The sequence below is a fragment of the Chiloscyllium plagiosum genome, chromosome 30 (assembly GCF_004010195.1).
Source record: "Chiloscyllium plagiosum isolate BGI_BamShark_2017 chromosome 30, ASM401019v2, whole genome shotgun sequence".
Lineage (NCBI taxonomy): Eukaryota > Metazoa > Chordata > Chondrichthyes > Orectolobiformes > Hemiscylliidae > Chiloscyllium > Chiloscyllium plagiosum.
Genome location: NC_057739.1, coordinates 42,487,177 through 42,501,027, shown reverse-complemented (window position 1 = coordinate 42,501,027; position 13,851 = coordinate 42,487,177). Strand labels below are relative to the sequence as shown.

The following is a 13,851-nucleotide window of genomic DNA, read 5'->3' as shown; positions in this document are numbered from 1 at the left end:
GGGCCGGAAGTGGCTGTGGGAGTGGCCATGATGGGGGCAGAAGTGACATCATCAATCAGCCTGGGGGTGGTAGCTGCATCAGCCGCATGGCTAATGGTGTTTCCGAGGCCAGGGGAATCTCATGGAATGTTTGAGGAGCGCTGGTTATGGAGGTGGGTAGATAAAAGTTTGTTGTACTTCCAGTTTTTGATGTTTGAGATGGAATTGAAATACTGTTTGTTGAGAGTATGGATTCTCCTGAGGATGTTGTACAGAGTGGGTCCTTTGCAATTCTGAGAGAGTGTGGCTTTGGGACGGTCAGGTGGTGAGTAAAAAGACTGCACAACTGGACGTCCATGCTCACAAAGCATTAAAATCCAAAATCTCATTAAAAGAAACAGAGAATTATACTTTTGAATAAAATCTGTCAATAATTTGAATTGGCTTTGTTTATGTTAATCTGTTCCTCCCTCTCTCGGAGCTATTTTCTCTCTCGCTGCTTTTCCCTTTGGTGGAAGCATTGAGAAGAAGGGGACACATTTAACATAAATGGCCTAAAAAAGCAAAGGAGACATGAGAAGAGAGATCATCATTCAGCAAGTGGTTAGGATCTGGTTAGCATTCTGCTGACACGCCCCCCACAGACCCCACTGTGCACTGTCTGAGAGTGTGGTGGAGGCAGAGTGAATTAAGGTATTCAAGTGGGAATTGGATTATAATGTGAAACATGCAGGATTATACAGAGAAGGCAGGAGATGGGCTGCTATGATGTACAGTACATCAGCATGCACAGTAACAGAGACATGATGAACTGATTGGTCTCTTGCTGCAGTGCAACAATTCAATGATTTTGTGCAAACTGGTTGGATTAGTTGAGTGAAGTATATTAACCGGATACTAAAGGTTTCCCTGCCCTGGAATATCACCGTAGAATCTTTCATTTGGAAGATTCAGACAGAATTTGTTTAATGTGTAAAAGAAAATAATTGGAAGAGAAACAAAACTCTTTTTGTAGGTAAATGAACAGTAGTTTGTTGTAACCACACTTTTGACGACAACAGATTAATTCATTTTGCTGTAAGAATAATCTTGATTGAATCTAGGATTGCAATGCATTAAAATATTATCTTGTTAACTCCCTCTGTATGGAACCACTCAACAAGCAGGACATTTAAATGTGTAGCCTGGCTTGACACACTAGGTTCCAAGGTCTAAACCACTTCCCATCGATTCCGACTGTACGCACTTCAATGGTCCAAGCAAAATATTTAAAATCAAAATGGTGACGAACGAATAACATTCCAACGCGCCAAACCACTTCCAATTCACTCTTCATGGACAGAATATCAAATCCAAACACAACATCTTAAAGTAGATTCCTGATTGGAACCCAGAATACATCTGAGTAATTGGATTTTGTTATCAAGATTTGAGACACATTCAATTGATTTGTGGTTTTTGAACTAGGGACAGCAGAATATTTTAGACCCTATAACAACTTCTGCATAAAACATATGACCATTTTGTTTAGTTTGGACTGAATGATGAAATGCATTCATAATGAACAAATTAACAAATTATACTCTATGTATATTAATGATAAAGGTATGTTAATTCTATTTTAAACAGCCTGTCCAAATTCACAACTTCAAATGCATTTGATGGAAAGCCTTTCATTATTGATTGCTACTTTTAATAGCAAAGGGCTTTTTGAAATATTTAAGTGCTAGCAGCTGAATTTAAAACAGTCACACGTATAATACAAAGTGTCTCTCTGTTCATCCAGCCAATTTTCTGTATTAATCCCTGAGATGTGGGTGTTGCTGGCAGTATCAGCATTTGTTACCCATTGCCCTTGAGAATGTGCAAGGGAGCTTTCTTCTTGAATTCCTGCATCATTTGGGGTGTAGGTAGATGGGCCACACTGTTAGTGAGGGAGTTGCAAGGATTTTTACCCAGTGATACTGAATGAATGGCGATATATTTCCAATGCAGGGTGGTGAGTGGCTTAGAGGGGAACTTTCAGGGAGTGGTGCACTGAAGTGAAGACAAGAGTTAGGAGCAGGAGTAGGTTATTCTGCCCCACTGCCATCAGGCTGGTCCCATTATATTGTTATTAATATTAATCCCTTGTCCTTCTTGTTGGTGGAGGTCGCACATTTGGAAAGTGCTGTTGAAGGAGCCTTGGTATTTGATGTTACAGAACTTCATGTTGTAATGCATCTTGTACAGGCTATGCACCACGGTGGCTCAATGTTTAGCACTGCTGCCTCACAGCGCCAGGGAGCTGGGTTTGATTCCACCCTTGGGGGACTATCTGTGAAGTTTGCATATTCTCCCTGAGTCTGTGTGGATTTCCTCCAGGTGCTCCTGTTTCCTTTCACAGCCCGCAGATGCACAGATTAGGGGGATTGGTCAGCACAGTCCAAGTGAAGCGGGTTAGCCGTGGTTAAAAAGAGCCCTGGGGACGGGTGCAATACTCTTTGGAGGGTCAGTGCAGATTTGATGGGCTGAATGGCCTCACCCTGCACTGTGGGGAGTCTATAATTCACAGTACAATATACAGATGGTGAATTAAGTAGCAACAGACTCTCAAGAGATTTACAAGTGCTTTATAGGAAATCGATAGTTTAGGGCTAATATCAGTTTGCACATTTTCTTCCCTGTCTAGAAGTCAATAACCCAGGGAAGAACATAGCTCTGGTTTATTGAAGGCCTACTGCTGAATCACCAAATAAAGGAAGCATAGGGAAAGAGGGAGGGTTAAACTGAAGTGGAGTTTGAGGAGGAGATCATGCACTCCAGCCCATGTGGTGCCCATCTCTCGAATGCAATGTTTTAAAAAAAACACCAAATCACCTGTGCCACTAACTAAATTAACAAGGTCAGAAGTCACTGACATCAGGTTATAATGAAACAGATTTATTTGAAATCACAAGCTTGGATGATCACTGTGAGAGGGCTGACCACTGGGTGAGGGCTGACCACTGGGCCAGGACTGGTCTGGGCTGACCACTGTGCGAGGGCTGACCACTGGGCCAGGACTGGTCTAGGCTGACCACACACTGAAGGCTGACCACTGGGTGATAGATGACCACTAGGCCAAGACTGGTCTGGACTGACCACTATGCGAGGTCTGACCACTGGGCCAGGATTCGTCTGGGCTGACCACTGGGCGAGGGCTGACCTCTGGGCTAGGAGTGGCGTGGGCTGACCACTGGGTGAGGGCTGACCACTGGGACAGGATTGGCCTGGGATGACCACTGGACAAGGGCTGACCACTGGGACAGGATTGACCTGGACTGACCACATGTCAATGACTGACCAATGGACCAGGACTGGTCTGGGCTGACCACTGGGTGAGGGCTGACTACTGGGCCAGGACTGGCCTGAGCTGACCACTGTACGAGGGCTGACCACTGAACGAGGACTGGCCTGACCTTATTCTCACTTCCTCTGTCCATTTGCTTCTCCTTGGCCAATCAGAATTTCTTGCCTTAAAAGGATGAAATTCCAAAGACAAGTTCTTCAAGAAGTGGAGATGCACATTTTAACCAGCAGCGAAGAGACTAAAGCCTGGAAATTGGATCATTGCTGAATCAGGCTGGTGAGGTAACTAGGCCGAATCTATCTACTGCTCACTGGTGATGAGCTGCGATTGGCAGTCGCAATCTCAGAGCTTTTGGTATGTCGCTAGGGGCTGTGAGATTGACCAATTGGAAGTTTTGCTCTCTTGGCAGCCATGAAAGGAGTGAGTGTCATTGGCAGATCACTGTTCCAAGTTAGTGCCAGGAAACAAAATAAAACTTGTTTTTTTTGCACAACCTCAAGACTTCCCATATGCTTTGCAGCCAGTTAAATACTTTATTTTGAAGGGGGAGAGGAAACACAGCAATCATTTTGTGCACAGTAAGCTCCCATGATCAATGATGTGATAGCAACCTGATAATCTACTCCAGTGTCATTAGCTGAGGGAGAAACACTGATCAGGTCAACCTCTTGCTTTTTGTCAAGATTTTTACATAGAACCTTACCTCACTGACCTTACTGACAGTGCCGCACTCCCTCACGACTGCACTGGAGTTAGCTCAGAGACTGGAATGCATGACTTCTGTCTCAGAGGAGACGGCGCTACTCTGAGCTACAGCTTGCATCGAAGTAACACCATTACACCACTGGGCTCCATGGTCAGGAAAACATAAAGCTCTGAGTTACCTGATTGGTGACACTCTCCAGTGGTCTCTATTAAAACAAACCCTTTTTTTTCCCCAGCTCTGCCCTTGGGAAAACTGAATTAAAAGTGGAAAGCATGACCTAATTTGGTGAAAAGGCATTTAGCCCTAATTTCAGACCAACAGCTTCTTTCCCGCTGTTGTTAGATTTCTGAATGGACTTCTTACATTTTAAATTTAATGTTGATCTCGCTCTTTGTGCACCTTCTCTGCAGCCATAACATTATATTCCTCACTCTGTTCTACTACCCTAAAGCACTTTGTATGGTATGATCCGTCTGTACTACACACAAAACAAAACTTTCTCCTGTACCTAGGTACATGTGACAATAACAAATCAAATCACATTAAATCAAGTTTGCAAAGGAAATGAACCTAAAGCCATCAGACTGCTCAATCTCTATCACAGGTAGCACACCTTTCTTCTGATGCACAAAGACCATCTCAGGCTCTTTCACATCTGTCTCTGTCTTGACAGGTTACATCTCAAGGTCAATATGTTAACACACCTTTAAGAGACATCGCTTAAAAGACATCGCTGCACCTCGGCATATGAACTGAGGGTACTATGATCTCAGACTCCATCTTATCGCAGGAGCACTTGAAGCATGACACTCCACAGGAAGCATGCTGTTCTGTAGTAAACTAATAGCTTAACAATAGTCCAGTTACTTAAGTGCCTGAGGAATGCAGTATTTGTACATAATGAGTTAATGGAACAAATGTCCATTGCATTCTTGAATACCATGGCATCCCAGCCCAGTTCCTCATGTTACAGGGGTCAATATAAGCTTTGCACGTCTGGTAAAACACCCAGATGGAAGCAAACTCACTGAGACATTGCACTGTCAAACACCTTGAGCAAAATGTCTGGTAATTGTAGAATTGGGGGAACAAAGACTGTTTAACTGACTGCAACGTTTATCCTTTTAACTTTATTTCTTATTTTTGAACTAATACTATGGTAATCTAACTTATTTTTCTTTATTTCTCTATTCTGTATCTAAGATTTGTACCTAGGTACTTTGTACCTAAAATGGCATCATGAGAGATGACGTTGTAAACTTTTTACTGTACTCTGGTATCTCTGTACTTCAGTACATGTGACAATAAAATCTAATTCAAATTCTACTCAAAATTGTAATGAGCATCATCACTCCCACACTTCCTCTGCCATCTCTAAGCCAATTTGATCCAGACTGAAGCCAATTTTATCCAAATACGAAATAACACGTCATTTGTATGCACAATCAAACTGGCACTTTTTCAATGCTCAGAAACTGCTCTTTTAAAGCTTATTCAGCCAAATAAAACAAAGGACTGAGGATACTAGAAATCCAAAACGAAAACAGAAATTGGGCGGCACGGTGGCACAGTGGTTAGCACTGCTGCCTCACAGCGCCTGAGACCCAGGTTCAATTCCCGCCTCAGGCGACTGACTGTGTGGAGTTTGCACGTTCTCCCCGTGTCCGCGTGGGTTTCCTCCGGGTGCTCCGGTTTCCTCCCACAGTCCAAAGATGTGCAGGTCAGGTGAATTGGCCATGCTAAATTGCCCGTAGTGTTAGGTAAGGGGTAAATGTAGGGTATGGGTGGGTTGCGCTTCAGCGGGTCGGTGTGGACTTGTTGGGCCGAAGTGCCTGTTTCCACACTGTAATGTAATCTAATCTAAAAAAAATTGCTGGAGAAACTTCAGTTCTGGAGAGGGTTGCTAGTCTCAAAATGTTAACTATGCTTCTATCTCCACAGATGCTTTCAGACCTGCTGAGCTTCTCTAGTAGTTTCTGATTTTGGAACTTAAGAGTGGTTTTGCTTGGATTGAAGGGACAGGTTTCAACCTCTGTTTCAGGGGCTTTTGCATATTAATGTAGAATCCCCACAGCATGGAAGCAGGCCGTTTGGTCCATCGAGTCCACACTGACCCTTCAGAGAGCATCCCACCCAGACCCTTGCCCTACCCTTGTAACTCTGTATTTCCCATGGCTAACCCACCTAGCCTGCATCATCCCTGGACACTAGGGTAATTTCCCATGGCCAATCTTCACCCTACCCTGCACATCTTTGGACTGTGGGATGAAACCAGAGCACCCGGAGAAAACCACACAGACACAGGAAGGATGTGCAAACTCCGCACAGAGTCACCTGAGGGCGGAACTTGGGTCTCAGGCACTGTGAGGCAGCAGTGCTAACCACTGAGCCACCGTGCAGTCTTATAGTATACATTGTATTACATTGCTGTTATATTGTTACTGTTCTCATGTATGTTATATTGCTGTTGTATAATATTGTTACATATTACACATCACATTATATTACCATTATGTTAAATTGTATTGTTATTGCTGATTAACTCCAGGTTACTGGTTCAAAACATGTCATTCAAAAGCATTTCATGAAAAGCCAGCAATGACATATGGGCAGAATGGCCTCTGGTGATTGCTTCATGACTTACTGGAAAACCTGTTGCTCCTGTTTCTCCTGGTTCCCCTCTTTTACCCTGTAAATAGAGGCAAAGGTTTAATGATGTGCCTCATACATTAAAGTGCTTGCCAGAAATAAAATTACATATTTTCAATAAATAATGAAACAAAAATAATACTGGGTTGTCTTTATTTTGCTTTCACATACCCTCTGTCCACCTGGTCCAGTCCGGCCTGGTTTCCCTACAGATCCCTAATATTAAAAAGAGTTAAAATAATTACTTGAAGCAACAAGAACATAAAGAGCTCAGTCACTTTGGACCTAGTGGAATATTTATGCACAAACCCAAAGGCAGGAACTGCTGGACTGACTATTCATTCTCTTTATTTAGATTAACCCTCACTAGCAGTGTGACCACCATTAGTGTACACCCAACTATATGTGGAACTTAAATGTTCATTCAATAAATTTTACCAGTTATTTTAAAAATTGTGAGTAAAGCTGAGACTGGAATGCTGGTCAGTGATGTACAACATCTTTTGCAGATGTTGCTAAGGTAGCAAAAAAAGTCAATGAACAAATACCCCTTTGCTTCATGCGGAATCACTTAATATTAGTAGCAGATCCTTTCGAACTAGATCTCAGCCTCTGAACTGCTGTACTGAAAAAATTCTTGGAAAACTTGACTCTTAAGCCGATGTGTTAAAAACCAATTGAGCAAATACGTGACCTCTTATTAACTCTGCTCTAAGGTTAAATGATGAAGTGGGAAACTTCTTGCAATCGTGAAATGAAGGGGGATTGCCTATGAGCTATGCTCCTGATTTCCCCTGGGGTTTACATACCTTGATACCTTTCGGACCTGGCTCCCCTGTCAGACCATCAGAACCTCGTGCACCCTGAAACACAGAGCAGACCATTTGAACAGCAGCGCCTCTCCCTTGTACTTCTTCCAAATTTCAGCTTCAGCATAGAGTCAGTGTTGAACTGCAATTCCTCCCTTTACTCCTTCCTGGGTCCTTACTTCTGAAATGTTCTGGTTTGCTCATAGTGTAATTTAGGGCTTTGCTTTCTAGGATCCTCCCTGTTCCATTAATACTCGAATATAAATCTTTGTTGGCTATCTGAATGATGCAGTCTTTCAAAGACATCTTTCAAAGATTTGCTTCAAAGTAAATTTTATAAACATTGGTGTGCTCGCCGAAAAAAAGTGCGAAGGAGCACTCTGTGGTTTGCTAAGATCAGATGGTACATATTCCAATATTCAGGGCTGTTAGTTGCAAATGGTTTTGATAATTCCACAGATAATTTTACATTCAGTGTACAGGAAAGTTGAAACAAATTCACATACTTCAACTAAACAACCACATAGTCATCTTCAGTTCCTCTTACTAGCAAATGTTTAGGTTACATAGAAAGAAAAGTCCAATTTCATTTCTTGAATGTTGCTGAAAAGGGAAACATTTTTTGTCTTGCACTCATCAGGACAGATGCACGAATGGCAAACTTCAAACGATTACAACAGTTTATGTTGCCACAGGACAAGAGGGATTTTCGACTTCGATTGATCAGTGTCTGGCCAATGTGAAAGCCATGGAGAACTGTGGGCTCCTGGGTAATTCAAAAGGCACAGCGTTAGAACGCAGTCTTTTTGTTTGAATTGAACTGGATGATTTATTGTCACTTACATCTTACTGTTAATAATAGTCAGTTACAGAGGAAAGCTTCAAATGGGCCACAAACCAGTGGCATTTTCAACAGTTTAAGAATAAAGAGGTAGAACCAAAAACAGAACTTCATTCTGCTACCTCGGCCATGAGTCTTGAGTCGACACCTGCCCCTCACTCCTCCTCCACTGCCTCACTGTAGGAGTCTGCATTCTTTAGGCGCCATCTCTTCATGGATGGGCCCAATTCAACAACGATGCAGGCTCCTGTGCCGAACCTACACTCACCCCGCAACCTGGAGTCCCTGCCTCCACTGCTACTGCTGTCAATAACCAGAAGTCACTGGCTTCGGGCATACTGTCACCACAACCAGGAATTCCTGGCTCTGGGCCTACCGTGACCACAACTAGGAGTCCCTGGCTCCAGGCCTACAGTGACCAGAACCAGGAGTCCCTGGCTCCAGGCCTACAGTGACCAGAACCAGGAGTCCCTGGCTCCAGGCTGACTGTGACCACAATCAGGAGTCCATGTCTCCGGGCTTGCCATAATCACAACCAGGAATCTCTGATTCTGGGCTGATTGTGACCACAACCGGGCATCCCTGGCTGCAGGCCTACCATGATCACAACCGGGAGATCCTGGCTCCGGGCCTACCATGATCACAACTGGGAGCTCCTGGCTCCAGGCCTACCATGATCACAACCAGGAGCTCCTGGCTCCGGGCCTACCATGATCACAACCGGGAGCTCCTGGTTCCAGGCCTACCATGATCACAACCAGGAGCTCCTGGCTCCAGGCCTACCATGATCACAACCGGGAGCTCCTGGCTCCGGGCCTACCATGATCACAACCGGGAGCTCCTGTCCCCAGGCCTACCATGATCACAACCGGGAGCTCCTGGCTCCGGGCCTACCATGATCACAACCAGGAGTCCCTGTCTCTCTGGGCCTGCCATAATCACAACCAAGAATCTCTGCTCTGGGCCGACTGTGATCACAACCAGGAATCCCTGGTTCCAGGCCTACCATGATCACAACCTGGAATCCCTGGCTCCAGGCCTATCATGATCACAACCGGGAATCCCTGGCTCCACGCCTACCATGATCACAACCGGGAATCCCTGGTTCCAGGCCTACCATGATCACAACCTGGAATCCCTGGCTCCAGGCCTACCATGATCACAACTGGGAATCCCTGGCTCCACGCCTACCATGATCACATCCTGGAATCCCTGGCTCCACGCCTACCATGATCACAACCTGGAATCCCTGGCTCCAGGCCTACCATGATCACAACTGGGAATTCCTGGCTCCAGGCCTACCGTGATCACATCCTGGAATCCCTGGCTCCAGGCCTACCATGATCACAACCTGGAATCCCTGGCTCCAGGCCTACCATGATCACAACTGGGAATTCCTGGCTCCAGGCCTACGTGATCACAACGTGGAATCCCTGGCTCCAGGCCTACCATGATCACAACCTGGAATCCCTGGCTCCAGGCCTACCGTGATCACAACCTGGAATCCCTGGCTCCACGCCTATCGTGATCACAACCTGGAATCCCTGGCTCCAGGCCTACCTCAACATTTGTGGAGAACAAAACTTTTTATTGAATGTATGCTACTATGAGAAAGTGTTAATGAGCCACGTGACGAGCTCAACTGATTACCTTCAATTATTGCTCATGTAGCTATCAGCAATCTCATGATACTTCAGCAAGTGCTGCCCAACTGCAAAACCACAATTCACAGCAGGCTATTTGATTCAGGTCTTGGAAATCCCAGCCAGTTATGTTTTATTCACCTGCACATGCCACATATTCTCAGGTTGTACATTCTATGTGAAGTTAAAGGCTCTATTTTGATTCTTAATTAAAAAAAATTTGGACCACAGAAAAGATCCAGCAGCTTAAAATTTTCTGGGAAGGTTAACGTACAGCGAGAATTCCAGGCTCTCATATTCATTTAGGTAAAAACAATGACTGCAGATGCTGGAAACCAGATTCTGGATTAGTGGTGCTGGAAGAGCACAGCAATTCAGGCAGCATCCGAGGACAGGCAAAATCGACGTTTCGGGCAAAAGCCCTTCATTCCTGATGAAGGGCTTTTGCCCGAAACGTCGATTTTGCCTGTCCTCGGATGCTGCCTGAATTGCTGTGCTCTTCCAGCACCACTAATCCAGAATCTCATATTCATTTAACTAGACTTCTCCTACAACTCTCCTGCCTAGGATCTCAGTTGATTTTTAGTGTCTGTTCCTGGGTTTGAAATGGGCGAGGGGTCAGAGATCCACACTCTAAGGGAAACAGTCACTCACCTCAGTTTTTCTACACATTTTTAAGATTCTTCACAGAATGAGGACGTCACTGGCCAGGCCAGTATTTATTGCCCATCCCTAATTGCCCAGACGGCAGTTAAGAGTCAACCACATTGCTTTGGGTTTGGAGTCATGTGCAGGCCAGACCAGATAGAGGTGGTAGATTTCCTTCCTTAAAGGATGTTAGTGAACCAGATGGCTTTTTCCTGACAATGGTTTCATGGTTATCATTGGACTTGTAATTTCAGATTTTTATTGAATTCATATACCTTTTCTATGGTGGAATACCTAGTGGTAATATTGGAGCTTACTGTAATTGGGTTTAACTAGGGAGACAGACTTCATAATAAAGATGGGAGGCTCTCAACATCCAATGATGGGTAGGCTCTCAAATTTGAGGGGCCAATCGGATATCTTGTAACTTGTTTATCAGGTGCAATGGATTGTGAATGAGATTCAAAATGGATGCCTTCATCCATTTTTATTGCCATATGGTGTTACTGGAAAGCATTTGCTAGCCATTTGTAAACAGGGCTGGAACTCAGCACCTCTTCAGTCATTTCAGAGGGCAGTTATTTGCTGTGGGTCTGGAGTCATGTGTCAGCTAGACCAGGTAAGCATGAGACACCCTAAAGGGACATGAGTGAACAAGACAGGTATCTACAACATTGGACACTCTGGAGGCAGGAAACATGTTTCCGCTGATGGGTCAGTCCTGAACCAGAGGACACAGCTTAAAAATACGGGGTAGGCCATTTAGGACAGAGATGAGGAGAAACTTCTTCACCCAGAGAGTCGTGGGTGTGTAGAATGCTCTACCCCAGAAGGCCCAGTCTCTGGATTCATTTAAGAAAGAGTTGGATAGAGCTCTCAAGGATAGTGGAATCAAGGGTTATGGAGATAAGGCAGGAAGAGGATACTGATTGAGGATGATCCGAGTGAATTGGTGGTGCCGGCTCGAAAGGCAGAATGGCCTACTCCTGCACCTATTGTCTATTAACATGGTTGTTGTCATGGCCACTATCAGCAAGGCTAGCTTTCAATTCCAGATTTTATGAGTCACATTCAAATTCCATTAACTGCGGTGGGATTTGAACCCATGCCCTCAGAACATCAGCCTAGGTTTTTAAATGCCTAGGCCAGTGACAATATCACTGCTTCATCAACACCTCAGCTACATTTCAATTACAATGGTTTTTGCTGCAGGACCACAGTGTGGACTACTGCATTGTCCATGGGGGTCTCTACATTGTTGCTGATGTTCTTACACAGAAAGGGAGAGCTGTTCTGTGCCTTGACATCTCCCCCACTTCTGCCTCAGGGAGGCTGCCTTTAGGTGGTGGTCTCACTGCCACCTCTTTGAACCTGGAGGGCAACCAGACAATCCAAACCTTCCTCCCTTCAAGAGGTTATCACCAGGACTGCAATCTGGTAACCAGCTAGCCCTATGGTCATCCCCACCCACTGTCTGCCATGGTGTGGCCTGTTGGCAGGGGTGAGTGGAGAGGAGCACATGGAAGGGACTCAGGAAGAGGCAAGTAGGCTAGTGGGACCTAAAAATCTGGCCTAATGTCTACACATCATGTTGAAAGGCCATATCTACATGTTACATCTAGAGCTCATGTCTATACACTGCATTTACACACCACGTCCAGACCCCTCATCTAAACTCCACATCTACAGCCCATGTCTAGACACATCTGTTATGAAGTTGAAGGTGTGTACTGTGCCTTAAAGAGAGAGTGAAAGCTGTTTTGCAATGAGAGTGTGCCGGCACCTGTCATGTGACTGACTAGCAGTCTCAGAGTGTACTGGAAAATTACAAATATCTAACATTTGGCTGTAAAACAAATACCTGGGTTTTGGGTTGCTGTTTTGACAATGACTCGAGTTGCACCAATCAGTTTAAATTACGCTGCAGGATACTAAAAACCCATCGATTTTGAATTTATTGTTTTGACAATATCGAACCAATGAGATGATCCAATGCTGGGGGTATAAACAAGCAGACATTTTGACAGTTAGACAGGGAGACCAACTGCCACTGACAGAGTAAGACACAGCAGCAAAACACTGTCTAACAAAGGTACCTTATTCGTATGAAACATCTTTGCAGCAAAAGACCGAAGATGACCCAGGGAAATCTTCAGCCAGATGAAGACAAATACCGTTGACAGCCACTGTGTGGTTTTGAAATTAAATTGATGTAGTTTTAACATGGGCTTTTATTGGAACAGTGTATAGTTGTAGAGTTGAGGCAGATAACAAACATTTAAGAGAAACGAGGTACATAGTTGTTGTTTAATGTTTATTTTTAGAGTTAAAGAATACTTTGTTTTTTCTTTAAAAAGTTGAGTTCTCTGTCACTCATACTTCAACAGATTATGGGGTGAGGTGAGCATTTCTGAGTGTTTGGCTTAATTAGCAGAAGGATTCTCCATCATATTCTAACACATCTAAATGCCATGGCTCGATCCACCTAAATGCCACATCTACAACCCATGTCTCGACCCATCTAAACATCATGTCTACACCCTGAAGGGGGAGATGGCATGGGGCAGGGTGACACTAGGTACACGGACACACACTTTGGCCACTGAGCCATCAGTTGGCCACTTGACACACAAGATGGCCACCAGACCACAATATGGAGAGAGACAGCACAACAAACACAGACACTGCCCGGGGCCACCAGAATGCCAGCACAATGCACTTAAAGCCTAGTTGATTAGTTTAAGGCAGGTGGGTGGGAGAATACACGAGTGGCGTACACTGCCCGCTGAAGTGTCTGGGTCTAGCCAACACCTTTGACAGAAATGTTAACAGTTTGATATGGACTCAATACAGAGTGATAACAGCCAGGGCTGCAGTAAACGTCCTTCTCAGGAAGAGCAATTAGCGCCCATTACTACAGCAATGGACTTCCACGCAGATATTGAAACTGACTATGTATGCGCTGAGTTGAAAAATTTGGTGCTGGAAAAACACAACAAGCCAGGCAGCATCTGAGGAGCAGGAGAATCGACATTTCGGGCGTAAGCCCTTCTTCAGGAATGAGGCTGGTGTGCCAGGCGGGCTGAGATAAAAGATAGGGGGGAGGGAATTTGGGGGAGGGACACTGGGAATACGATAGGTGGAAGGAGGTGAGGGGTAGGGTGATAGGCCGGAGAGGGGGTGGGGGCGGACAGGTCGGGAAGAAAATTGCAGGTCAAGAGGGTGGTGCTGAATCTGAAGGTTGG

General features: G+C 44.8%; 1 protein-coding gene across 1 annotated transcript in view; it reads right to left on the bottom strand.

Moving 5' to 3' along the window:
• The window catches only part of col27a1b (collagen, type XXVII, alpha 1b), a 551,847-nt gene that overhangs the window by 100,217 nt on the left and 437,779 nt on the right, over positions 1-13,851 (bottom strand). The window contains exons 29-31 of the mRNA XM_043719710.1: positions 7,475-7,528; positions 6,837-6,881; positions 6,661-6,705 (exon numbers count right to left, since the gene is read on the bottom strand). Of these exons, the coding sequence (XP_043575645.1) occupies positions 6,661-6,705; positions 6,837-6,881; positions 7,475-7,528 (144 nt within the window). The remainder of the gene's footprint in view (positions 1-6,660; positions 6,706-6,836; positions 6,882-7,474; positions 7,529-13,851) is intronic.